Source organism: Oryctolagus cuniculus, chromosome 4 (assembly GCF_964237555.1).
Source record: "Oryctolagus cuniculus chromosome 4, mOryCun1.1, whole genome shotgun sequence".
Taxonomy (NCBI): domain Eukaryota; kingdom Metazoa; phylum Chordata; class Mammalia; order Lagomorpha; family Leporidae; genus Oryctolagus; species Oryctolagus cuniculus.
Window position 1 is genome coordinate 143,145,005 of NC_091435.1, and position 27,839 is coordinate 143,172,843.

A 27,839-nucleotide genomic window follows, 5' to 3' on the forward strand; every position below is an offset into this window, starting at 1 on the left:
TAAAACCGCCTGTATTGCCTCCCCAGATTTGCTGGCACCGGGCAGAGCAGAGGGGCTTCTCTTAGGTTGTTTGTGAAGGTTTTATTGCCCCCTGTTATCAGGTCAGGTAACTCATTTGGTCCTGAGGAGAGAGAATTCTGGGAGCTTTCCTTGCAGGAAGGGCTGAGACCACTTGAAAAGTTCTCAGGGTCTGAGCAGGACTTGAAAGTGCGAAATGCTGGGCTTCTGGGGCTTCCAAAGCAGATGCTGGTTTCTTCAGGGCCCTCTCACACAAATAGGCTAATTTTTAACTTCCTGCCTAACAACCTGGCTGGTTAAGGAAGGTCTTGCTAACCTGACCAGTTGCTGAGCACTTGAGACCTGCTGCTTTCCCGTCTGGTCTGGAAGGCACTCTGGTGCCTTATTTCTTATTTCTAATGGTTTCCTTATGTCTAATGGTTTCCTATTTGTGTTCCCTAACTCTCAATCTTTTCATTTTCTTGGGGCAATCAGCAGATGGCAGGTTTCACACAAACACCTGGTTCTCATTCCCCTGGGGGCCTTTCCTAACTGCCTATGAACACTTTTAACTCCTTATAAGAAGTCGTCCATCTCACTATGTAGTGTTTTCCCCTATCTTTTCTTTCTCTCCTTTTCCTACTATTTTTCTCCGAGTTCTAATGGGATATAAAAAGTTTCCCCCATTAATTTAGAAAGTCCATGCTCCTTCACCATTTTAAAAAGTGATTATACTAGGTTACACTTGCATACTAGATTTATCCAGGTCTCATTGGTACTTTTGTCATCTTCTCAGAAAATGCAAGAATCTTGGGACTCTACAGTTCTCCTCTCCCAACCTATATGTTATTGATGCACCTTAACTATTTATCAGTGTTAACCCCACAAGAAATTGAACAGCCACTATTCACTTAGACCTACATACATTTTTGTTATCTTCATTACTTTTCCTCTTTTTTCTTCCATCTTTAATGTTTCATCTGGGATCATTTTTTTTCTTAGACCAAAAAACACTCTTTAATATTTCCTTTAGTTGTTCTACTCTGAATTAATTCCCTCAACTTTTGTTTGCCTGATAATAAATAGTAGTTTTTCTGGGTATAGAAATTTAATGGTAGTTAAATGTTTCAGAACTTTGCAGGTATTTTTTGATGCCTTCCTGCTTCTGTCATTTCAGTTGACAAGTTTGTCTTGGAGAAAGCCATTAGCCAAGTAGTTGAGTTGCTGGTTAAGGCACTCACATTTCCCCTTGGAGTACCTGCATTTGGTACTCGGCTCCAGCTCTCAATTCCAGCTTCCTGCTAATACAGACCCTGGGAGGCAGCGGTGATGGCTCAAGTCTTTGGGTCCCTGCCACCCTTGAGGAGATGTAATGTACCCAGTTAATGTTCCCAGCTCCCTGCTTCAGTTCTTCTCTGGGGAGTGAACCAGCAGAGAGGAAATGTCTGTGTTTTATGTACATGTATAAGTTGGTCTTATGTTCTATTGTGCTTTTCTTTTTTAACACTAGCTACTTTTCTAAGTTTTCTCCTTGTCATTGGTCCTTAGCAGTTTCACTATGATATACCTAAGGATGGTTTCCTTCATATTCTTCCTGCTTGGTGATTACAGAGCTTTTTTTCTGTAGATTGATGCTACAGATCATTTGGAAAATTCGAAGGCATTCTCTCTACATGTGCTTCTGCGACATTCTCTTTTTGGGACACAAATCACACATATCTGACAGCCTTTATGTAGTCTATATTTATAATTTACCTTTATAATCATGTATTTCTCTTGTAAATATTTTCTTCTTATTTGTTTTCCAGTTTACTATTTCTCTGATTTTGAATTCTTAATTTCACTATTGTACTTTTCAGTTGTATAATTTCTCTCTGGTTCAGTTCTGGTTCTCCCCACCCCATTCCTTGATGAAATTCATATTGTCTTTTATCACCTTGAACATTTTAAACACACGTATGTTAAATTGTAATTAACAGTATCTACAGATGCTGTAGGTCTGTTTCTATGGATTATTTCCAGTCGCCCCCATTCATGTCCTGTTTCATTTGCTTGGTAGATACTTATTGATGCTGAATACTCAAATCTAAAATGACTAATTTCATTGACAAATTAACTCTGTTTCTTTTGCCTAAGTCCTGTTCTTTGGGGGTCTTTGTCTGAGATGGGGGGTTCTGCTAGTCCCGCAGACTTGTTATTCCTAGACCCCAGTTTTCGACATCTGCTCATGGCAAGGCTGTGAGAAGTGTGCTTAGACTTCTCGCCTCCTGTGCTGGACCACGTTTCTGGGGTGAGGTGGTTCCACATGCCTGGCTCAAGTCCCTGGGTTTTCACCTTCTATATCTTAGCTTAGAAACCGAATAGCACCTTTGTAAGCTTTCTGATGCCTTCAAGATTGTATATTTTAACCCATTTTTTGTTGTTGTTGTCCTTAGCGAGACAGTTGTCAGCATCACCTCTTTCATCTTTAGGAACAAATGATTTATTTATTTATTTATTTCAAAGAGTGACAGAGAGAGGGAAAGATAAAGAAATCTTCTATCTGCTGGTTCACCCCCACAGTGGCCACAACAATAGGGCTGGGCCAGGCCAAAGCCAGGACCTCTGTGGGTCTCCCATGTGGGTAGCAAGGACACAAGCATTTAAGCCATCATCTGCTGCCTCCCAGAATGCACTGGGCAGAAGCTGGATCTGAAGCGGAGAAGTCAAAATGAACTGGCACCTCAGTATAGGATACGGGTGTCCCAAGCAGTGGCTGGAACATGCTGTTCCACAAAGCCAGCCCAGCAAAGCCACTTCTGAGTACACTTAGAGCAGGACCTCTCAATCTTTTTATTTATTTATTTATTTATTTATTTATTCATTGAAAGGCGGAGTTAGAGAGGAAGAGGTACAGAGAGGTCTTCCATCCACTGGTTTATTCTCCAAGTGGCTGTAACAGCTAGAGCTGGGCCAGTCTGGAGCCAGAAGCTTCTTCCGTGTCTCCCACGTGGGTGCAGGAACCCAAGTACTTGGACCATCTTCCACTGCTTTCCTAGGCACATTAGCAGGGAGTTAGATCAGAAGTGGAGCATCTGGGCCTCGAACTGGCACCCAAAAGGGATGCTGGTGCTGTAGGCAGTGGCTTAAACCCCTGAGCCACAGTGCTGGCCACCTTCTGAGTCTTTTTTTTTTTAAGATTTTCTATTTATTTATCTTTGAGGTAGAGTTACAGACAATGAAAGGGAGAGACAGAGAGAAAGGTCTTCCATATGTTGATTCACTCCCCAGATGGCCACAACAGCCAGAGCTGTGCCAATTTGAAGCCAGGAGCTTCCTCCAGTCTCCCACACAGGTGCAGGGACCCAAGGACTTGGGCCATCTTCCACTGCTTTCCCAGGCCACAGGCAGAAAGCTGGATTGGAAGTGGAGCAGCCAGGACTAGAACCAGCACCCATATAAGATGCCGGCACCGCAGGCGGAGGATTAACCTACTGTGCCACCGTGCTGGCCCTACACCCTCTCAGTCTCTTATGTACATACGATTCCCCACTGGGGGCAACATGCCTGGTTAGAACCCGTTGGGATCAGTAAGCCTGCGGGCAGACCTGAGATCCTTCTTTCTAACAAGCTCCCAGATGATGTGAGGCTCACACAGAGCCAGGGGCACACTTCAAATAGCAAGGTCTGGGACCGGTGGGCTTAGCTGCTGCTTGGGACGCCTGCATCTCATATCAGAGTGCCTGGCACTGAGTCCCACCTCTGCTTTCCGATGCAGCTTTCTGCTAACGTGCACCCAGGGAAGAGATGATGGCCCAAGGACTTGGGTTCTTGCTACCCAGGTGAGGGATCTGGAGGGAGTACCTGGCTCCTAGGTTCAGTTTGGCCCAACCCTGACCATTGCAGGCATTTAGGAAGCAAACCAGAATATGAAAGATCTCTTTCTCTGTCACTCTGCCTTTAAAATAAATCTTTTAATGAAGGCTCAAGACAGACTCACGAGCATTGGAAGGTACTTCAAAAAATTTGTAGAAGAAAAGGAATTAAGAGTTTATTTTGGTGTAAAAAAATGAAATCTGTGCATAGTTTTTTTTTCCAGAATATGCATTTCCATGAACTTTTTGAAGATCTCATATACTCTAGGGACATATACAAAGATAAGCATTTGCACACTGATGGTATTATTATCTGAAAACTACCTAGGGGTGTGTGTGGGCGGCTAAATGAATATGGTCGAATCTAAGAGTTAAAGTGCTGAGTAGGAAAAAAACATGATGCAGAAAGGATAAAAAGGAAATTATACATGAGATTTCTCTTTTTTAAAGATTTATTTATTTGAAAGGCAGAGTTACAGAGAGGCAGCGGCAGAAAGAGAGAGAGAGAGGTCTTCCCTCCACTGATTCGCTCCCTAAATGGCCAGAGCTGGGCTGATCCAAAGCCAGGATCCAGGAGCTTCTGGGTCTTCCACACAGGTGCAGGGGCACAAGCACTTGGGACATCTTCTGCTTTTCCAGGCCATGGCAGAGAGCTAAATCAGAAGTGGAGCAGCCAGAATTTGAACTGGCGCCCATATGGGATACTGGCACTCTAGGTGGCGGCTTTAGCTGCTATGCCACAGCGCCAGCCCCTTCAATGAGTTTTAAAATAAGATTGGGGTCCAGTGCTTGCATCCCATATGGGCACCGGTTCAAGTCCCAGCGGCTCCACTTCAGATCCAGTCTCTGCTATGGCCTGGGAAAACAGCAGAAGATGGCCCAAGTGCTTGGGCCTTTGCACCTGTGTGGGAGACCCATAAGAAGCTCCTGGCTCCTGGCTTTGGATCAGTGCAGCTCTGGCCATTTCGGCCATTTGGGGAGTGAACCAGCTGATGGAAGACTCTCTCTGCATCTGCCTCTCTGTAACTCTTCCTTTCAAATAAATAAAAAAGCCTTAAAAAAGAACTTGCCCTTCATACCAACCTTCAGACTGAGCTGCCGCGCACATTGCCGTGCTGCTGTGAACCAAACCCAGCCCGTTCACTGCTCAGGGTGTGGCCTCTGCAGAGCGAATCACATCGGATCCCAGGCCTTTGCTGAGGTGCAGGGCACTCACTGAAAACCACAGATTTGGACCCCTAATAACTCCATTCAAAACAAAATAGCTACAAATAACTCTTTGCTTTTGGCCATGGTATGGGACATTTTTTGTACCAGATAAAATATTGGCCGGCGCCGCGGCTCACTAGGCTAATCCTCCGCCTTGCGGCGCCAGTACACCGGGTTCTAGTCCCAGTCGGGGCGCCGGATTCTGTCCCAGTTGCCCCTCTTCCAGGCCAGCTCTCTGCTGTGGCCAGGGAGTACAGAGGAGGATGGCCCAAGTGTTTGGGCCCTGCACCCCATGGGAGACCAGGAGAAGCACCTGGCTCCTGCCATCAGATCAGCGCGGTGCGCCGGTCGCGGCGGCCATTGGAGGGTGAACCAACGGCAAAAGGAAGACCTTTCTCTCTCTCTCACTGTCCACTCTGCCTGTCAAAAAAAAAAAAAAAAGTCATTAAAAGAAGCTTTTTAGTCTTAAGCAGACTGAAAATAAACCACAACACCAAACAGTAGAAAGTAAGCCCAAATGTGAGTTTTATGAGCTTCAGACTCCACCCCATCTCGTGTGCTGTCCCCAGTGGCAGAGGGGCAGGGCTGGGGGTGGAGTGTGAGAGGCAGGTTTCCTTTGGCTTTGGTAAAGGTCGCATGTTGAATGGCCTGGGAATACTTGAAACTAGAAGACGATGGAGGCAGCGAGCGGTCTTTTTCGTGTGTTCCCTCTCCCACCAGGCCTGTCTCAGCCCTCCTCCCTCTGCACTTCCTCCTTCCCGATCCTGCCTTGTTCTGTCCTAGAACTCTTGGGACTATGTTACTGCAGGGAGATAGAAGCAAAGGGCCTGGGCCTTTGCGTCAGCAAAAACCTGGGCCCCGAGGCCACTCATTCAACCTGAGACAGTCTGTAGAGCAGTGGTGGATGATGGGAATGTTCTAGATCCACAAGGTCTGCTCTCACATGTGATTACTAAGCATTGGAAATGCAGTAGTGTGACTGACAAACTGGCTTATGTTGTTGTTTTTAGAGGCAAGCAGAGACAGGGCTCTCCCATCAACTGGATCACTCTCCAAATGCCTGCATGGCTGTGGCTGGGCCAGGAGCCCGTACCTCAATCCAGGTCTCCCACGTGGGTGGGGAGCAGGCACCTGGCTACCTGAGCCATCACTGCTGCCTCCCAGGATCTGCACTGGCAGGGAGCTGGCGCCAGGAATCCAACTCAGGTGCTCTGACAGGGAATGTGGGCACTTAACCACTGGGCTGACCACCCGCTCTGTAGCTTGACGTTTAATTGTATTTAACTTTGGTTAACCTAAATAGCCACGTCACCAATGGTGACCACACTGGATAAAGCGAGACAAAAACACGGAAGATGTGCATGTGAAAATGGGCGTGAGATACTCCAGGCTGAAGCTGTACTACAGAACTGTGTCCTGCCTGGAAAGACTGTCATGGCAGTCTGGAAACACACCCATGGTGCTGTGTGATCTTGGGCCTGCTGGGCCTGGCACCGCCCCGGGAGCACGCCACTGTGCCCGAGGGCGCCCCTCAACACAGCCAGCGGGGAGCAAGTTTGCTCCTTCTCTCTTTTTTTATCCTATGTCAATTAAGCAGCCACATTTTCAGAAGCCCACACTTTAATTGAATTCTTATGTGACACTATTTGATGTTTCCTTAATAACTTTCTAGATAGAAAATAGTTATTTTCTCCAGTTAAACTAGTTGTATCGTTAGGCATCAATTGCTTTAAGCTAGGGAGACAACCTGTCTGCATTTTGAAACCACAAATCAAGCAACAACAATCTTATTTTTAGTTTTTATTACAGTAAAAGCTACCACTATAAAACACTGGTGATTTTGGCCTATATCTTCTTTTCCTTTTGGCTTTAAAAGAGTTTACATTATTTATAAAACAAATTATTATTTTGATTGTACATACTTTTTTTCTGATCCTTGGAACATTACAGTTTCAAGTAACTAAAAAATAAACACTGCAGACTAAATGTACTAGTAAGTACATACTGACCACATTTCATTACCACAGTCACTAAAAAGCCCTGATCTTTACTTCTGCAGATTCAGTCATGAACGTGAAGTCACTCGGGAGTCTCGGGGATTTCTCTGTTGTCCACGATGAGCGTGTGAATAATCCCTTCCTTCCGCTTCCCACTGCTCACCGCCTTTATGTAACAGTCATGATTGCCGAAGCTGAAGTGTGTCTCAGTCCCATCGTCCACAAATTCTCCCTGCGTCAACAAAAGAGGAGTCAGTGTCCGGAGCAGTCCCCTCTGTCTGCAGCATTCACACCAGCTAAATTCACGGCAATAAGGAAGTAACGTGCCAGCTGCTGTTAAGCCGTGCAAAATGAAAGCTATTTTAGATGCACTTGCATTTTGGTTCTGAACTCCACGCTTCTTTTTATAACTCCTACAGTCCTTAGCCATTTTAGGCTTCGTGGGGGAACAGTACACCTGCTGGCTGTGCGTGTCTAACAAGTGATAAGCATGGTTACTTAAGTACATGAGGAACAGTTGCTCTGCCTTATTCCACTGCCTCCTCAGTCACGCTGACAGGGCATCACTAACCCAAGTGACAGGAGAGGAAACTGAGGGACAGAGTGGTCTAGGAGCTTGCGGGAGGCCCCCATCAGTGCGGGCGGAAGTGTTCTCAACTGCTCTGAAACCCACGAGCTCTGATGGGGCTTACCATAGGACACACAGGGTGGAAGACTCCGTATGAAACAAAGGATGTAAAACAACTCAGGAAGAGCTCTTACCATTGTTTACATATAACATGGTAGTATTTGTGGTACAATGATTTAAAGTTAACTTCACCTTAATCATTTTATAATGTGGCCACGAGAAAAGCTAAAACTGCATGTGACACCCAGAAGGGCATCTGTGGCTGGTATGTGGCACTTCAAAAAGTTTGTGGAAAATGGCAAAATTTGTTGAAATCCATGCATACAAGGGATCTTTAAAAAGTTCACGAAAACGTATTATGAAAAAAATGTGCACAGATTTCAGATTTTAACCAAAGTAAACTCATCTTTTTTTTTTTTTTTTTTTTTTTGACAGGCAGAGTGGACAGTGAGAGAGAGAGACAGAGAGAAAGGTCTTCCTTTTGCCGTTGGTTCACCCTCCAATGGCCGCCGCGGCTGGCGCGCTGCGGCCGGCGCACCGCGCTGATCCGATGGCAGGAGCCAGGAGCCAGGTGCTTTTCCTGGTCTCCCATGGGGTGCAGGGCCCAAGCACCTGGGCCATCCTCCACTGCACTCCCTGGCCACAGCAGAGGGCTGGCCTGGAAGAGGGGCAACCGGGACAGAATCCGGCGCCCCGACCAGGACTAGAACCCGGTGTGCCGGCGCCGCTAGGCGGAGGATTAGCCTAGTGAGCCGCGGCGCCGGCCCAGTAAACTCATCTTTTAATTCACTTTCCACAAGCTTTGTGAAGTGCCCTCGTGTCCTCTGAGTATTCCTGTTGAACTCACTGCTCTAGAGTAAAAAAGCTAAGAGCCACGTGGAACAGACCAGGAAGGAAGAAGGGGTTAGAGGATGAAAACGAACTATGCCAGAAAGCACCATAACCACACTCAGGCTTACACCGTGGCTCCGCGCTTCCTGGCGGCTGCAGCAGATCCAACTAGGTCCTGCTGGTAACAGCATCGCACTAAGCACAGCACCGAGGCATCTGGAGGGCAGCTTCACCAGCTCGGCAGAGCAGCCAGGGCACCGGCTCCACCGGCAGTGCGCCCCGAGTGCTGGCTGCTCCGCGCCCTTGGAGGGCAGGGCAGGAGCAGGGTAATCCCCGGAGCAGCTTGGGAATTTGTCAGATACATCATTTGGGTCATGATGCTTTGAGATGAAAAGGAAAAAGGAGAAAAGGCAGCGAGGAGGGCAGTGTGTCGTGGGTGTGTGCGGCAGCGGGGAGGCCGCCCAACCGCCCTGCGAACCAGGTTGCAGGTACAGGGAGAGGCGAGGAGGTTCAGTGGAGCTGTTTCCCAAATACTTGTGCTTTGCTGTCAGTCACTGAGGAACAAAGACATGGGGAGCCAACAGCATTTCCAGCTTGTCTACTCCTTTACCACTGTGCTCATATTCTCTCCACATTCGCTCTGCAGAATTCTGTGAGGGTCTGTGAGTCCCACCTAGAGAATTCCAGGCGAGGTAAGAAGGGCCAGGAAAAATTGCTAGGTGCAGTGTCTGGCACCCAGCAGGCCCTGGCCATGTGAACGGTACCTGAAGCTGTTCCAAAGAGGGCTGGAAAGCGCTGGTGGGCTCCCCAGCCTCTCTGCCTGCAAGAAGCCTCCATCCGTGGGTGTAACTGAGACAGGATTCATACACTGGGGATCAATGCTTTTTAAAAGATTTATTGATTGATTTGAGAGGCAGAGAGAGAGAGAGAGAGAGAGAGAGGGGTCTTCCATCCACTGGTTTACTCCCCCAAATGGTCTCAGTGGCTAGAGCTGGGCCGATCTGAAGCCAGGAGCCAGGAGCTTCTTCCAGGTCTCCCATGTAGGTACAGGGGCCCAAGGACTTGGGCCATCTTCTACTGCTTTCCCACGCCATAGCAGAGAGCTGGATCGGAAGTAGAGCAGCTGGGACTCAAACTGGCTCCCATATGGGATGCCGGCACTGTAGGTGGCAGCCTCGCCTGCCACGCCATGGCATTGGCTCCAGGGATCAATTTTGACTAAGTGAATTTAGGTGCAATTTCCCTTCAAGCTTTAGTAGGAAGCTTAGGAAATAGAAAACCATTCCTGGCCAGCGCTGTGGCTCAATAGGCTAATCCTCTGCCTGTGGCGCCGGCACCCTGGGTTCTAGTCCTGGTCGGGGTGCCAGATTCTGTCCTGGTTGCTCCTCTTCCAGTCCAGCTCTTTGCTGTGGCCCAGGAAGGCAGTGAAGGATGGCCAAGTGCTTGGGCCCTGCACCCCATGGGAGACCACGAGAAGTACCTGGCTCCTGGCTTCGGATTGGCACGGCACTGGCCGTAGCGGCCATTTGGGGGGTGAACCAATGGAAGGAAGACCTTTCTCTCTCTCTCTCTCTCTCTCACTAACTCTACCTGTCAGAAAAAAAAAGCATTCCTCTTTGGGGCTGGTGCTGTGGCATAGTGGGTAAAGTTGCTGCCTGTGATGCCAGCAACCAATATGGGCACCAGTTTGTGTCCTGGCTGCTCCACTTCCTAACCAGCTCCCTGCTAATGGCCTGGGAAAGCAGTGAAGATGGTCCAAGTGTTTGGTCCCTTGCTACCAACATGGAAGACCCAGATGAAACTCCTGGCTTTGGGCCTGGCCCAGCCCTGGCCATTGCAGCCATCTAGGGAGTGAACCAGCAGATGGAAGCACTCTCTCTTTCAAATAAATAAATAATTTCTTTTTTTAAAAAAAAAAGCAGCATTCATCTTGGTAAATCTCCAGTTCTGGCTCTGGCACCTCCTCAGAAGAGAGTGCCAAAGGACCATGCAGACGTGGGCGGCCTGTGGAATACAGTCCATGCCCTGCATGGCTCCCTGCAAGCGCCTCTCCTCACCATCTGGGCCACGTTCAATGAGAGAGAATGGCAGCAACGATGATATGTCGCAGGCTAAAACATGTCCAGAGAAGACAGCTTCCGCCATCTCCAACCGGGGGAGCACGGCTGCAGCCTGCTTGGAGGGCAGGGCCTGGGGATGGTACGCTCGCTTGGCCCGGATTTCCTAGACTCACACTCACCGCTTTCCGGGATGGTCTCGCAGCTTCCCCCGCTCCCTGCGCACACTGCTAGTACTTGTTCCTTCTTGGTGGTCACTCGTATTTTCACCCCACCCACAGTCACGGCAATGCGAGCATGGGATTTCAGCATGCTTGGCAGCGTGGCAGGTGCAGCCTCTTCCGCCCCGCCTTGGCACTGCTGGTCTCCAAGCTCTGTTTGTCTTCTGGGCTTTGTGCCTTTCCCTGGCTGCCTGAGTGTCCGGTAATCCTAGGTGCGCCACATGTAGGGAGGCACCACGTACACTGGGTGTATGGTGCGATGCCTTCCTCCTCCCAGGGCAGGCTGTGTGCAGCAGCAGGGATGGCACCGCACTGTAGCGAGGCCCCAGGGGGTTTCGATGCTTGCACGTTCAATAAGGAGCAGAATAAAGCAGCACTCACCACGCATAAACAGAGGAGGATGTCCACTTTGGAAGGTGGGATTTTTTTTTTTTTTTTAACATGGGGACTCTTTAGGATTCAGCCAGGTCCAGGAGAGGAAAGGGCAGAGTGTGAGGCTGGTGCCAGCTCCTCATCCTCAAACTCTCACTGCCCCAGGCCCTGTCTCAGAAAGGTTTTCAGAATTTGCTGTCAGGAGTACTTACTCTCTCCTTTGTTTTGACCAAGAAGACCTTGGTTAATCATACAATCTCCATAATAAGGAGACACAGCAATAGTTCGAGGGTAACTTAGACACACGCACCAAGAGTAATCAAAAGGTCAACTTACTGCTGTCTCCATTTTTTTACCATTGCACCACACATCCATAGTGTCTTTTTCTGTAAAGGTAACAAAATTTGAGTTAGAATTCTATGAGTAACTTTCCGTGCTTAATATTCCAGGAAGTTAGACATGTTGGATTCCTATCAGTATTCTAAAACTCAGCGGTTGTTCATGGGGTGGAAACTCCCCCAAATTTAAAGGAACTGTGCTTATTCTTTGTCCACAGACTGAACCAACTGAAATGAAACAAAATATTACACAGAAAGCCATGGTGCCAAGCAAACTGAAGTCTTGTTAAAAATAATAACAGAGGGAACCATTTAGAGGAGGAGACACACAAGTGAATGTGAGGAGGGGCCTCTTCCAGCGTCGGTGACCACACACAGCCCCGCTCCTGCCTGAACCCAGGACGGTGGCGCAGAGGGACAGCCTGCCATGGCTGCCGCAGGGCTCGAGCGGGACAGACAGCATGTCGGGTTTAAGATTTAGTCTCCAGTTTCTTACCAAATAGCACGATAATCTCTATTCATCTTGGTAACTTTTTTTTTTACTTCTAATTTTATTTGAAAGGCAGAGAAACAGAGAAAGAGATCTCTCGTCTGCTGATTTATTCCCCAAATGCCCACAACACTCAGGGCTGGGCCACGCTGAAGCCAGGAACCCGGAACTTCATCTGTTTCCCGGATGGCAGGGACCCAAGTAGTGAGCCATCGTGTGCTGCCTCCCAGGGCGTGCGGCCGCAGGGAGCTGGATGGGAAGTGGGGCAGCCAGGACTTGAACCGGCGCTCCACTATGGGTGTGGGTGCCCAAAGTCTGCCCTCGGTTCATTTGTATGATGGCTTTGCTTTGTTAGCGGATCATAAGGACAAAACAGGTACAGCTGGTGGACCACATGATCTGGAGCAAAAGCTGCCACGACACACTGCCCACCTCACTGGGCAAACCCCAGAGCCCCGTCATAACGGTAGTGCCCTGGGGAATGACAGGAGAGGACTGCACTCACCAAGGAGCCAGCAGATGAGCTATGGGGATTTACTGAAGGAGAGTGAGGAGCACGACCTCGATGCACACGAGTCGTTCAGGGGCCAGACACCTGCAAGGGGGTCCCGGGAGCAGTCAGGGCCTCGCCTCCAGCCGGCTGCCCCAGGGCCGACAGGGGATGCTGTTCTCCCTACCCCTTCAGACGGGAGCCTCACTTACACGGTAGACAGTCTTCTGAGTGCGCTAGAAGGAAAGAAAGGCCTACAGACTCAGGAGATAGGGGCGTGGGTCACCCCGCAGGCAGCCTGAGGGCTGTGGCTGTACAGACACCTAGTTGTCCCTGTGTGTGTGAAAGTGCACAGTATTCAAAGCAGAACAGCGGTGACGCTGCACCTTACTCAGCGAGCCTACTGACCTGTGCATGCGCTCAGGTCTTCGCTGATAGCTTACTGTCAAGCCTCACAAGAGCCATGAATCTAGAAGCCAAAAAGAAAAATTAACAGACTTGACTACATACAACTAGAGAAAAAAAAACCTTCTGCATGACAGGCAGGAACCATGCACAGAGGTGGGTGGCTGGACCAACCGTCAAGACACCCCCGCACACACACACAGATCCGAGTGCCTGGGTTTCATACCCAGCTCTGGCCCCCGGTTCCAGCTTCCTGCCAGTGCAGACCCTGGGAGGCAACAGTGCTGGCTGCAGTAGTTGGCTCCTGCCGCCCACACGGGAGCCGGGCCTGTGTCCCGTCACCGCAGCCCTGGTGTGCTTGCTTTCCCTCTGCCGCTTTATTTTCCTCCCCTGGTGTTCAGGGTGTGGTGACTACAAATGCCAACCAACTCTGTCTCTGTCCCTTAGACGTCTCACGTTCGTGGGGTGGTGAAAAAGAGCAGACAAGAGCTCTGGGGTCAGACCCCGGGTTCTCGAACCCCTGCTTGCAGTGCCCTCCAGGAAATCACCTCCGCTCTGAACCCCCGCTCCTCACCCTTGGTGGAGACACCGCCACTGTTCTTTCAGGCTGTTTTAGCGCTAGGGACCATTTGCCCAGTGCCTAGTGCGATATCTGGCCCCGAAAAGAGCTTTAGTAAATCATGCTTTTGCTATTAGGAGTTTTTTCTCGTTCTGTTACAACTTCTCAATGTAAAATTTAAGACGTTAAATAATACTGTAATATGAAGCTGGTCACATAATACAACAAGTGACTTTTACCACAAGGCCTTAAATAAGCCCATTCTTTTTCCATACTGAACAGGAACAATGAAAAATAGTATTTTTAAAGAATTCACTGAGAAATACTGATAAGCATTTTATATGTACAAACTTAACTGTATGATGATATTGGCTAAGGAGCTGATTAAGTGCCTAAAATTACCTGAAAGACTTAGTTTCATCACCTGTAGAAGCTCCATGTGTTCAAACGCGTTGGCACTTTTCTTATCCTTTCAAAACTAAAATTTCCATTAAGTACGTAATCAGATATGTTGGTTCTAAAACTTTATTGTAGAGTGAGTCACTACATTCCTAACCAGTGCACTGTGAAATCTGAAAAGATAACGCATGAGATGAGCTCCAAAAAGCTCCAGAAAGAAAAAAATGAGATTGAGACTGGCGTCAAACCTCTCATTTACAAAAATGAAGCCCAGCAGACACCAGAACGGGGGCTCTCAAAAATTCTAAGAAAATGATTTTGAAATTAAAACTCTGCACTCAACAAAAGTACCATGTGGGGCTGAGGTCCCAGTGTTTCTGTCCTAGACAAGTCCCTAGGAAATGACCCCGGGGGTATTCCAGCCACCAAAGAGGGACCTGGGAGTCACAGGGTTGCGTAATGGGAGGGACTGAGGAGCGGGGTGAGGGAGAGCCAGCACACCTAGAACCCACCTACTTCTGAAGAGGAAGGCAACAGACCCTGAGAATATCTATGTCAAGAATGAAAAGAATTGCACGCAGTAGAGAATGTGGGTAAAATGCTAACAGATACTTAGACCTTGACTTGGATGACTCTGATCAGATGCAGTCCTAAGCCTCCTGTTGCCTAGAGAGAAATTACTCTAACTGAGGAACCTTAAATTTTCAACTGAAGACACACTTTACAAACACAACTACTAAGTAGTATCAAATGCATGTATCAATCAGACTTCCATAGAACTTCAGTTTATAATCCTCAAATCATCACTATAAAACGTGGCTCTAAATATTGTGGATTAAATGAACACTTCATTCACACAGTACACATCAGAAATAAACCTGCACTTACATTCTCTTTCCTAGTCAAAATTCCAATCAAAGTCTGGATAGTTAGAGAAACTAATTAAACTCCCATCATAAAAAGTCAGTAAGGGGGCCGGAACTGTAGTATAGTGGGTAAAGCCACCACCTGCAGTGCCAGCATCCCATTTGGGAGCCGGTTTAAGTCCCAGCTGCTCCACTTATAATCCAGCTCTCTGCTGTGGCCTGGGGAAGCAGCAGAAAATGGCCCCAGTGCTTGGGCCCCTGCACCTGCGTGGGAGACCTGGAAGAAGCACCTGACTCCTGGCTTCAGTGGCCCAGCTCTGGCCATCGTGGGCATCTGGGGAATGTGGCCATTTGAGGAATGAAACAGTGGATGGAAGCCCTCTTTCCCTCTCTCTGCCTCTCTCTGTAACTCTGCCTTTCAAATAAGTAAAACAATCTTTAAGAGAAAAGTCAGTTCTATAGGAACAGCATTAACTTACCCAAAACAACTCTACAGTCCTCACCATCCAAGTGTAGCACCCACGTGTGGGTGGTTTTTGATCTGTTCTCCATATACTTCTTGAGACTTTTCCCATTAATTTCCAGAGTATACTCATAAGCAAAACCACTGACAGCATCTATATTTATGGTTGCTTTCGTCTTTGCAGCTCCAACACAGAAGGTTTCTTTGCCCACTAATTTGAACATCCATTCTTTTCTTATCTCTTCCTAGGTAACAGAATATAAATGTGTAAAACACACAATACAGGAAAAAGCAGTGTTTAATTTTAGAAAGAATGTAATTAAAGTGATCAAATGGCAATACTATAAGAAGTATATTTATTAACTCATGATGCCAGAGTTTTAGGAAATAAAGGCATTTGCAGGCAGGTGTTCAGCCTAGCAGTTAAGATGCTGGTTAGGAAGCTTTCATCCCGTGCTGGAGTAGCTGGGTTCGATACGCAGCCCCAGCTCCTGACTCCAGCTTCCTACTCATGTAGTCCCCAGGAGGCAGCAGGTGACTGGTTCGGTGCCACCCATGTGGGAGACCTGGAATAAGTCCTCAGCTCTCAGCTTTGGCTAGCCCAGCCCTGCCCTGGGCATTCAGAGTGAGCCAGCAAATGGTAGCTCTTTTTCTGTCTGCTTCACAAATACATAAATAATTTTTAAAAAAGAAAGACATTTTAAGTTTAGACATTAGATGTTACATTCTATGACTTCTATAATTATTATTAGTTTACTTTTTACAGCAAAATGATACAGGCCAAAAACATAAAGGTAACCACTGTTAAGAAAAAATCCTGAATCCACAAACAAAACAAAACCAAGCTTCTCTGCATATATTTCACAAAGTAGCAAATTTTCTTCCTACCTTCCCATCTACATACACTACTCGTTTGCCTGATGTGGTGCCATGTTCAAATTCAATCTTGTGGATTCCGTCACTTAAAGCAACATCCCAAACAGCTACAAGATCTGTCATTTTTTCCAGGCTAGAAGGAGGACTAAAGGAATAAAATAAAGCCATTATAATGGGCCAAAACCAATAACAGGACAAACATTCCTTCCAAGATGAGACTATGTTTATAACCCCTAAAACTATAAAATATTACAGTGGCATTATCTAAGAAATCCTACTCACAGCACATGTAACTATTTCTCCCTGTCATTCACTCTGCCTTTAAGAGATAACTACTATGTATGGGTATATAGTCGGATAATTCCAAACAAAGTCACCTTACAATTAATAGGATTACGACTATCAGTTTATTCTGGACAGTCCTCTGCGCTAGGCTACAACAGAGCGCATGGAAACATCAGTAAAAAATCTCCACTCTATCCCTCACCCCTCCCTCCCATCCCATTTAAAAAACAGTGTCCAATTTAGTTTTTTCATTTTCATATCCAATCACTCCCCAAAAAAAGAACTTTCCAAACATTCCAAACTTAAACTAATGGTTAGGGATTCATTTTAACAAAATGAGTTCCAACTTATTATATTAAGACTGAGGGAAAAAAGCTGAGGAAAAAGAAAAAGCAGTCATGGGAGAAATGTCCTACTGCAGAGATAAAACTACTACAAAAAATGTTTTGGGAAAAATATTAACTCCTGGCAGTACTATAAAATTACTTTTGAAAAACAAAGGATTCAGGGTTGTCAGACGTTTCTTGGCTAGGGCAGGTGTTTGGCCTGGTGGGCAAGACGCTGGTTAACGCTTGGGTCCTGCACTGGAAAACCTGGGTTTGATGCCTCTCTCTGCCTCCTGACTCCAGCTTCCTGCTAATGCAGACCCGGGGAGGCAGCAGGGGATGACCAAGTGATTGGATCCCTGCCAGCCACGAGGGAGATCTAGACTGAGTTCCCAGCTCCCAGCTTCGGTCTGGCCCCGCCCCGGCTGTTGCATTTGGGACATGAGCCACAGATGAGAACGAGCTCTTCCGTCTGTCTCTCAAATGGGAAAAAAATCATGGCACAACTAGATCACATATTGTTGACATGAATATTTTTACATGAAATACATGTGTCCTCTGTGAATGATGTATTATATATAATACATATATAATTAGCACTGTGATACCGATAGGGAGCTTTAGCTTTGAAAGAAGTAACATGATTACAGTAATCATGACCACAGCTACTAAGAGCCTACTGAGTCCCAGTCCTGACCAAGAGCTCTCCATATACGAACTCACGATGGGGATGATTAGTCTCTTTATATCACAGAAGAGGCTCAGAGAGACCAAGGGCCTGCCTGAGGTCACAATGACACCAAGCGCGAGACAGGATATAAACTAGGGACACTGGCTCCACAGACCGCTCTTTTAACTCTCTCTTCCGCTTTGTTTACACTGCCCTACCTTGTATGCTCTAAGTCACATATAAAGTCAGCACATCTTAAGGTCACTGTGAACTAGTTCCCAAGACCTTTGTGCTGACGGGGATCTGGAGCCCTCACAGGAAGATTCTACAGGTGCCACATAGGTAACTGGCACCTCCAGGCAAGGGACTGAGTGCTGCTCTAAATCGTAATAAAACAGAGCCAAGCATTCTGCAGTTCTACAATATGTGTCCTTAATAGAGTAGCCTGCATAAATAACTCTGCCGAACGATCATAACAATCTCAAGAATTGCAAAGGCTAGTTTTATCACAATGCAAGACATTTACCTTTCATCATCTTCAAAGATAGGACTGTCATCTCCAGATGCCATGGCTGGCAGAACAGTCTTTAATCCAATTAGCAGCCAGGAAAGGAAAAAAGCAGAATTGCGGCAGAGAAAGGTTGAGAGCAACAGAGATGATATCTACTACAAAGGATTTTGCTAACTTTGCAATCCATTTCTTAAATTGCATGCAATTTCTGATGAAACAGCTTTTACATACAACAGAACTGCAGTCTTTAATTTTCAGAGAAAGAAGTTAAATCATGCAATCAGCCAATTATATTTTTCTAATTTCTTAACACGAGAGAATAGACTCCAGTTTGCTTCTAGTATTGCCGCGGATCAGAGCTTCGGGAGGCCTAATGAGTCCTCTGGGTCCCAGGCTTCCCAGAGCGAAGCACAAGAAACCCCAAGGTGTGAGGCAGTGGGTCAGGGGATACGCAAAACTCCAAGACGAACATGGTGCATCTTCCAGGAGGATTAAGGTTACAGGGTGCTACGAATTTAGAACGTAATCTTTATACTAAATTTTAGAAGATTAAGATGCAATTTTTAATTTCAATTTTAGATAACTTCAAAGAAACGCTAAGTCTGCAGGAAGCAGCCAGGGATTGCAGGAAGCTGGTTCCCTCCCTAAGAGCAATCTTCATTTTTCACTTACACTCCTTTAATTTACTAGTGCCAATAATAATAGCCACAAAAGTCCTATTGCTTGTTCAGGTCATTAGCAGGGACCAAGCCAGAATTGCCACCCAGCACCATGCAATGAACTAAACAGTAACTGAGCTGCAATGCTAAGTTTTGCTAAAATCAGAAGCACACACATGTTCACATGCACAGGATACCTTCCACATTTGAAGATTTGATAGTTAACAGTGGCACCCTTGCCAAACTATCAGAAATTCAATGACTTTTTGCTCCCAAGATCTTTAAAAAGTATATTTTCCCTATAAATGTAAATAGTTCTCTCCAAATTAAAAATGGGAGATAGGGGGCCAGTGCTGTGGCACAGCGAGTTAAAGCCCCTGCCTGCAGTGCCAGCATCCCATATGTGCTGCTCCTTTTCCGATCCAGCTCCCTGCTAATGTGCCTGGGAAAGCAGTGGAAGATGGCCCAAGCCCTTGGGCCCCTGCACCCATGTGGCAGACCAAGAAGAAGCTCCTGGCTCCTGGCTTTGGATTGGCTGAGCTCCAGACAATGCAGCCATTTGGGGAGTGAACCAGCGGATGGAAGACCTCTCTCTCTCTCTCTCTCTCTCTCTGTCTCTACCTCTCTAACTCTTTCAAATACATAAAAATAAAGCTTTTTTTTTTTAAAAAAAATGGGAGATTGCCAACCATCTCTGGCTAGAAGCAGCCAGAAATCATAAATTGTTAAAAATGTTACAGAAGACATTAGCACCTATAAAAACAACACAATGGGGAAAGAAAAGCTAAGAATTTCAGAATGAAAACTAGGTAACAATTTGTACTTAAAATAAATCTCTCCTTTTTAGATTAGCACCACAGAAATTTATGAAATTTTCAAGTCTTAAGAAGCTCTGGGATATTCCCTATGAAACTGGAGGGTATTCTGCAACTCTAAAAGCAAAAATAATTCACAGCAATAGAATAAGCCAAACAGCACAACACACACTTTGATAAGGCATCGTTTGTAAATCCAAAGGTTTTTAGGAGTCTCATTCAAGTTTTGCTCTCAACTTTTAAAGACTCTAGAAAGTTTAGTAATGTAGCATTCAAACCTGAAAGAACTGCCTCATTTTCTGTTATAAAGAACTTCAAATATTACTAAATCACACTGAGATAAAATATGGAATCATCTTAATTACAATACCTTTTCCTATATAAGTATAAAAGACAACAAATTGGAAGAGAAGTTACAAATCAAGATCACATTCTATTTTCAAAAAATGTCTCTATCAATGTTCATTCATACATTTAGCAACTATTTGTGAACTAAAAAGTGGCAATTTTTTATTCTTCAACAATCTACAGTATATAGTCAGAAAAGAATTGGACAGGCTATGGCTTAAATATGATTTGGACCCTGAACTCATAACACATGCAGGAGTTTAAACCCCCAAATCCTAAGTTAATGGTACTGAGGGTAGAAACTTAATGCACTTACTTAGATATGAGGCCTCTGGGAGAGTGGCTAAGATTATATTAGGTCATTAGGATAGAGCTTTCTTGATTGGATCCTGGTGGCTCTACAAGGAGAGATCTGTCTATCTATCAATCGCCATGTGATGCCCTACAGACTGGTGACAGCAATCACCAGATGCTGAATCAGCAGAGCCCACCTGATCTTGGACTGTGAACCTCCAGGATGGTGAGCCAAAATAATCTTTTTTTTTTTTTTTTTTTTTTTTTGGACAAAGTTAGCCTTCCTCAGGTACTGTGTTATAGTGATGAAAATCTGACTGATATTAAATGGTCAGAATAAGTGCTGATGTAATTATCTGGCAAATTTGAAGCAATCCAATTCCACTTATAGTTGTATATGTCAAAGTTGATGTTTCTGCTTAAAATGCACATTCACAAACCAACATAAACTTGTTACTCTTTTTCAATAGACCTGATTAAATAAGAAAAAGACTGCTTTAACACAGTGGTATTTCAATTTTTCTTGTCCATGTTATTCATTATTTTAAGCAAAAGACTCCAAACATTTTATAAATAAAAATAATTGTAAAATGCAATTATTCCTAGGAACCACAGCATATTTGGCCTACAAAACACTGCAATGCTTCAAATTTTGTAGTTTTCAAAGACAGAGGTTAACTGAAAAAAAGTGCTTCCTATGCAAGGATTAAAGTGAGCACTCTCTTATAACAGTCATAACCAAAACAGGAGACAGCCATACAATTTTCAGCTTTGGAAAAAGAAAACAAAAAGAAAAAAAACAAATAAATGACCCCATCTGGCTTCTCTCGCTCATTATAGGGAAACCAAATGAACAAGACACGCCTCTAAATGCTATCCCCACAGCCCGTTCTGGCCTCTGCTCATCCATCCAACCACCTTATAAGGCTGGCCAAGGCATCAGAGTAAAGACAACGTTCCACGTGACCCCAACGTGAAGAGTAATCCCCACTAGGGCCAGTGTTATGGCATAGCCACTGTTTGTGACACCGGCATCCCATACTGGTGCCTGTTCCGAGTCCCGGCTACTCCACTTCCGATCCAGCTCCCTGCTGATATGCCTGGGAAGGCAGCAGAAGACACCACCTGCACCCATGTGGGAGACCAGGATGAAGCTCCTGGCTTGGCGGCCTGGTCCAGCCCAGGCTGTTGCAGCCATTTGGGGAGAGTGAACCAGGAGACAGAAGATCTCTCTCTCCCTCTTTCTCTCTCTCTCTCTCTTTCTGTAACTCTTCAAAGCAGCAGAATATGGCCCACGAGTTTGGGCCCCTGCCACTCATGTGGGAGACATGGGTGAAGCACCTGGCTTTGGCCTGGCCCAGTGCTGGCTGTTGCAGCCATCTGGGGAGTGAACCAACAGATGGAAGATCTCTCTGTAATTCTTTTAAAATAAATAAATAAATCTTTTAAAAGAGAGAATACGCTCACATAAAAAACCCAGCTTAGGTCCTTGGTAACTGGAGGCTTCTCTGTCCACACACAGCAACACCAGCCTGCGCGAGCAGCATCTATTCATTCAGCAAGTGGTTAAACACTAAGTGTCCTGAAAGCGCTCCAAAGTCAATACCTGTTTTTGAAAATTCTCTACGGTTTGGGATGATTTGCGATTGCCATGCTTCATTTTCCCAAGAGGAGGTGTACCTTCACAACAAAAGTTTTCTTATGATACACATCCAGTCTTGTTATCAAAAGACACTGCACTAAGTACTGTCAGCAACTTGAAGAACAGGCTTCTGTCCTTAAAAGAATTCCTGCATTTCAAGTGTGTTCAGTCAACATAAGAACTGGGTGATCCTTCCAGGTTCAAAACTTGCTATGGGGTAGATGTTTGGCCTGGTAGCAGAGATGCCCACATCCCAGATATGAGTGCTTGGGTTCAATACACGGCTCCGCTCTTGCCTTCAGCTTCCTGCTAATATGAAACCTGGGATGCAGCAGTAATGGCTCGAGTAGTTGGGTTTCTGCCACCATGTTGTAGACTTGTGTTAAGTTCCTGGCGCTGCAGCAAAGCAGGTAAATCCACCCCCTACAGTGCTGGCATCCCATATGGGCACCGGTTCTAGTCCCAGCTGCTCCACTTCTGATCCAGATCTCTGCTATGGCCTGAGAAAGCAGAAGATGGCCCAAGTGTTTGGGCCCCAGCACCCACATGGAAGACCTGGAAGAAGCTCCTGGCTCCTGGCTTTGGATCAACCCAGCTCCAGCTACTGTAGCCATCTGAGGAGTGAACCAGCAGACGGAAGACCAATCTCTCTCTCTCTTCTTACCCCTGCCTCTCTGTAACTCTGCCTTTCAAAATAATAAATAAAAAACAAATCTTTAAAAACAAAAATGTTCTTACTTCCTGGCTTCAGCCCCTAACACAAGACCACAGCAGGCACTGGGGAGTGGGCTAATGAATAGGAGTGCTCACTCATGCTCCCCCCCCCTCTCTGCCTCTCAAATAATTAAACATTAAAATATTTTTAAAGCTACTACAAAAATATAGTAATTAAAACAGTGTGGTGCTGGTATCAAGACAGAAATATAGACCAATGGGACAGAATCAAGAGTTCAGAAATAAATGCATACATCTATGACCAATATGCCAAGTCTCTTCAGTGAGGAATCACTGCTCTTCAGCAGATGGGATGGGAACTGGATTTCCATGTGCAAAAGAATGGACCTCTCCATCACAGTACATACAAAAGTTATCTCAACACTCAGAAAGGAATTTTTTGTATTTACATCCAACAAGTCCTTTGTTCCGGGAGAAGAAGGAGAGGGTGAGAGAAGAGGTGGGAAGGCAAGACCCATCCCCTTAAAAATCCCAGCCCAAATGTGCACTGGGTGCCCATCGACCCTAATAAACCTTGCTATTTTGCTTTCCACTGCTCTCTGTCTCATGCCTGAACTCTTTCTTGGGCAAGGACCCTTTGCTTCTCCCGTAATATTTCCACTGATGGGGAAGATGCCACCCCTGTTTGGAACTTCTCCAAAAGAAGCCTTTTGAGTATCTCCGACTCACTCATCAGCATGCCCTTTTAAAATCCCTTCCCCAGCTCCTAGGCACCCGGATTTCCGAGTAAGACTTAAAACATCATTACCCCTAGCCTGCACTTCGTCGGTTTTGAGGATGGCAGCGGTTTGTGCAGGCTAAACCTAAGTCACAAAATTCCCTAAGCCGTTTGCTCACGGCTCCTTTTTTTAGCAAAAGCTCCAGGTGAGGCCATCCCTAAGTCACTACGTCAACAGGTGTGTACCTGGGCCCCGCAAAGTCCGTCTGGGAGCTCCCGGAGCTGGGCAGTCTCCAGGGCGACTTACTGGAGGAACAAAAACGAAAACAACCTTTAGTGCGGGCCAAGTCGCGACGCACCCCGCGCACCTTTTTGGGCATTCCTTCCAAACACACCATCACGCTCAAAACAGAGGGTACAGTGCGCTTCATACGCGCTAAAAACTGAGAACCGCCTCTCGGTTCACCACGAGGGAGGGACTCCACGGAGCAAACCACATTCGAGCCAAAGCCCTCGCCAGGCGCCGGCGAGGGTGCAGCGGTGGCCAGCCTGGCACAGGTCGGGGGCTAACATCCAAAGCCACGGGGATCGCGCCCGAGGAAGAAGCAGGGGTCTGCCGCGTCCTGCCCGCTGGTGTGCGGCGCGAGGAACGGCCATTCGCTTCGCCCCGTCTCTCTGCAGCGACAAGGATTCGCTCCGGAGCTCGCCGACAGGCCGAGGGCTACTGAGCGCGGGGCCAGGCCGGCCGGGGCCGCCGCCGCGCCCGCCCGCAGCTGGCTCCGTGCCCCGCCGCGTCTCCGCCTCCGCCCGCGGTGCGCGCGAGCCCGGGGCCGCTTCCAGGCCTCAGCCCGGCGGCCGACCAGAAGCGCCCGGAACTCACCGCGAGCGGGCCCCGCGCCTCAGCCAGCAGCGTCGCTCTCGCCGCCCGCCGCTGCCGCCGGGACGGAGATGGCGGCCGCGGGCCCGGGGTCGCGGGGGCTCCAGGGGGTGCGCGCAGGGGCTTCCGGGCGAGCGCGCGCGCGGCGGGGGCCAGCCCCGGGCGCAGGGCTCCGACCCGCTCGGAGCCGCGGTCTCACCTGAGCGTCGCGGGGCTGCCAGAGGCCCTGGGGCGGCCGCGCCCAGCAGCTGGTTGGCTCCCACTCGGCCGTGTGGCTTCGCGGACGCTGGAGCCGCCGGGCGGGCGCCGAGGGTGAGCGCGCCGGCTCTTTGTCGCGCTCCGGGTCCCCCGGGGCGCCTGGCGCAGCCGCCACGGCCTCCCAGCACCAGAGACCCAGCCCCGCCTGCTGCCCCGGCCGAGGTCGACCTGGCCCGCTCCGCGCTGCCCTTCTTCCTCAGCCCGGAGCCGAACCTGGCAGGTCAAGTCGTGTTCAGGCGGGCACTGGAGATCAACCTGGTGGGCCAGGCAGACTGCAAACTCGAGCCTAGCTGTTGCTCCCTAAAACCGCTTTTGGGGAGTCTCCGGAGAGCTTGAGTTCCAAAGTGGGCACGGTGTCCCACGTGTGATCTAACCTCAGCCAGCCTGGTCGCAGTTAGCCCCTTAAATGATGCCAGCCCCTCTCACCGCGGCGCCCCTGCCAATGATCTTCGCGCTGCCTAGGGACCCGGCCTCATTCCTCCCTTGATTAACTTCCGTTTTGTTGTTGCGATTGTTCGCCAAATACCGTTTGTTCGGTTTGTTTGTTTTTTTGTTTTTCAAGGAAGATGATCTTGGACTGGAAAAACCTAGAATTGTCTTTGCTAATCCTTTTCGGAGTGTGCAATCATTTGTGCAATGTTTGCCTATGGTGTAACTTAATAGTTGATTGATAATCAACTATTGTCCATGGCTGCTGGCTCTTACTCTGCACTGTGCAGGCCCACGGTAGCTCTGATAGGTACTGAAGACTGAAGAACAGGCCGGGGTGGTGATGGGGCTCAGGACACACCCCAAAATATGACTAGAAGGCTAGAATGTGACACCCGAAAATACCCTTCCTTGGCCTATTTTGAGCTGATTATTCTGAGAAACTGCAGGCATGGTAGTAGCTTTGAAAAGCTGTTCTTTTGTACAAGGAAATTCACATCTCCATAGCAAATGCATCTGTATCCGGAAGAGGGCTGCTCCGAGCTATTTTTTCTTCTTCCTTTTTTAAAAGATTTATTTATTTATTTATTTGAGAAACAGAGAAAGAGAGAGAGAGAGAGAGATCTTCCATCTGCTTGGTTCACTCCCCAAATGGCCACAACAGCCACAGCTGGGCCCATCTGAAGCCAGGAGCTTCTTCCAGGTCTCCCACATGGGCTCAGGGGCCCAAGGACTTGGGCCGTCTTCCACTGCTTTCCCAGGGCCATTAGCAGGGAGCTGGATCAGAAGTTGAGCATCCAGTGATCGAACTGGTGCCCATATGGGATGCAGCACTGCAGGCAGAGGCTTAATCTCCTAAGCCATGGCGCTGACTCCCTGTTTTTGTTTTTGTTTTTCATCTGCTTAGCTAGAGGACCTTTATTCACCACGCACTGTCTCCCCTCACCTTCCCATAACTTGTGTCACCAACCCCCTGCCCAGAAGCCCAGAGCCCCTATTCCTCTCTGTAGCCTGGGATGCTATGCATGCCTCTCATCTGGTGGGGCCTGGAGTCTCGTATTTTGTGGGACTCCTGTGTGCTTGTATGTAATTAAATAGAGGTTTTCTCGTGTTACACTGTCTTGCATGGATTTAATGGATAGCTCCACCCAAGCACCTAAAAGGGTAGAGGGAAGCCATTTCCCCCTCCCTGCCATGGTATTTTGGGTGCCTGGTTTTCCCTTGAAGGAGGAGGCAGGGTCAGCTGCAGAGAGTGAGGCCATCTGAGGAGAGCGGTGAGCCGTCCCTGGAGAGCGGCTCCAGCAACAGAATAGAGACGTGTGAAGGGACTCTGCAGGGCTTCTTGGGTCTCCAGAATCCCTATGTTGACCCTTCACCCCCAACACAACAGTAGGAAGACATGTGGTCTTTAGGAGTGCTCAGGCCTTGAAGGCCCTTCCCTCACCAATGGGATTGAAGCCTTCATAAAAGAGGCTAAAGAGAGCCTGTTAGCTGCAGCCACCTTCTTCTTCCTTCCTCCTCCTCCTCCTCCTTCTTCAAGATTTATCCATTTATGTGAAAGGCAGAGCTACAGAGAGGAGGAGAGAGAGGTCTTCCATCCGCTGGTTCACTCCTCAGTTGGCCACAATGGCTGGAGCTGCACTGATCTAAAGCCAGGAGCCAGGAGAGTCTTCTGGGTCTCCCATGCGGGTGCAGGGGTCCAAGGACTTGGGCCATCTCCTACTGCTATCCCAGGCCATGGCAGAGAGCTGGATCAGAAGTGGAGAAGCTGGGACTTGAGCCGGCGCCCATATGGGTTGCTGACATTGCAGGCGATGGTGGCGGTGGCAGCATTACCCACTATGCCACAGCACCAGCCCCTGCAGCTTGATGTTAATAGGATTGCTTCAGTGGGGGCTAGAAGGTGGCTCCAGTTTCTAAGTGCTGAGCAAGTACAATGTGTGAGAGAAGTGGAGCTGAGAGACAATAGGGAACAGCCTATGGATTAGGTTAACTGACCTGTGAAGTTAAGAACGAAATTCTTAAGCAGATTGTGTCACAGGGATTCAGCATAATGAGCACGAAGTTCTCATTGGCCACCCTGTATGGAAAACTCCCTGAAGAACCAGACATTATTGTATTTTTATTTTCTTGTGCACCAGTGTCTTGAACAGAGAATATGCAACAACTGATGGCTCACAGAATGAACTGGGCAGTGGGGAGGTAAGAGGCACCAGAGTGGACATTTCCAGAGATGAGGAAAGACTAGCTGAGCTTTTTATCCTAGTCCCAAGTTCTTCCTTCTCTAATTCTTCCCTAATTCCCTTTTCCCAGTTGTAATTCTTCTGAGAACCAACCCTGAGTTGTTTGACTAGGCTTAGGAAATCCTGACTAGGAAATACGAAACTTCATATTTGCTTATAAAACTCGAGGAATCTCCAGCCCTCTGCTGTGGCCAGGGAGTGCAGTGGAGGATGGCCCAGGTGCTTGGGCCCTGCACCCCATGGGAGACCAGGAAAAGCACCTGGCTCCTGGCTCCTGCCATCGGATCAGCGCGGTGCGCCGGCCGCAGCGCGCCGGCCGTGGCGGCCATTGGAGGGTGAACCAACGGCAAAGGAAGACCTTTCTCTCTGTCTCTCTCTCTCACTGTCCACTCTGCCTGTCAAAAAAAAAAAAAACAAAAAAAAACAAAAACAAAACTCGAGGAATCTGGCCATCTTTTATAAGACCAAGTCGTTAGTCAGCTATCAGTATTGATAAATATGAGAGACTAAGTACTTACGAAGGAATAAAGTTTGTCTTGGAAGTTCAGTCCAACACAGGGTGTGCTGTCTGCTGTGGTCAGGGGGTGGCGGTGTGGAGCGTGTGCAGAGGAATGAACACGCGATGACACAGGAAGCAGAGAGGCGGGGCCCAACCTCTCCTTTATAACCAACCCTCTCAGGAAGCTGCTGTCTGAGGTCATGGCTCCCAAACACCACAATTGGATTAACCCTCCACCCTGTTTAGTACCACTGACTTATGACATTGGGGTTTAAAGATCTCTGTGAGTTGGGGGAGACATTGTGTTCAAACTGTAGCAACCCCTGAAGGCTTACTTTGTGCATGCTTTCTGTCTCATATGCCATTGCAGATAGTTCTCGTTACAGCCCAGTGATTTCAGAGACCCAGCACCCTTGAGAAGTTTCAGGGCCTAGATGATGGAGCCAAGCTTGTGGGATCTGGAAAGTTCGTGTTACTAGAGGCTGTATTAGAAAAGTTGTGGTGCAGTGGGTTAAGCTGTGTGGGATGATGGCATCCC

At 47.6% G+C, this 27,839-nt stretch overlaps 1 protein-coding gene across 12 annotated transcripts; it reads right to left on the reverse strand.

Moving 5' to 3' along the window:
• Positions 1–6,847: 6,847 nt before the first annotated feature.
• Positions 6,848–24,348, reverse strand: FAIM (Fas apoptotic inhibitory molecule). 12 transcript variants are annotated; one of them, XR_011388192.1, is made up of 7 exons: positions 23,364–23,557; positions 17,860–17,918; positions 16,065–16,197; positions 15,193–15,421; positions 12,893–12,953; positions 11,503–11,552; positions 6,848–7,289 (listed from the first exon to the last, which is right to left on the reverse strand). XR_011388192.1 is itself a non-coding variant. In XM_070072751.1 (7 exons), exons 3-7 carry the CDS (start codon positions 17,901–17,903, stop codon positions 7,140–7,142), a joined length of 606 nt encoding a protein of 201 aa, XP_069928852.1. In that variant the 5' UTR covers positions 17,904–17,918; positions 23,242–23,301; positions 24,072–24,132; the 3' UTR covers positions 6,848–7,139. The 12 variants fall into 12 exon arrangements, 11 of the variants coding, with proteins under 11 accessions (XP_069928852.1, XP_069928851.1, XP_051674605.1 ...); XM_070072751.1 differs by lacking the exons at positions 12,893–12,953; positions 23,364–23,557 and adding exons at positions 23,242–23,301; positions 24,072–24,132; XM_070072750.1 differs by lacking the exons at positions 12,893–12,953; positions 23,364–23,557 and adding exons at positions 23,242–23,301; positions 23,876–23,926.
• Positions 24,349–27,839: the final 3,491 nt, after the last annotated feature.

Excerpts from the sequence above, each read along its gene's own strand:
- FAIM (XM_070072747.1), bottom strand. The coding sequence starts at position 23,426 with ATGAAGCGCACTGTACCCTCTGTTTTGAGCGTGATGGTGTGTTTGGAA. Across the intron at positions 16,198-17,859 it reads ATCTTTGAAGATGATGAAAG|TCCTCCTTCTAGCCTGGAAA; the intron begins GTAAATGTCTTG and ends TTATTCCTTTAG. Across the intron at positions 7,290-11,502 it reads GTAAAAAAATGGAGACAGCA|GGAGAATTTGTGGACGATGG; the intron begins GTAAGTTGACCT and ends TTGTTGACGCAG.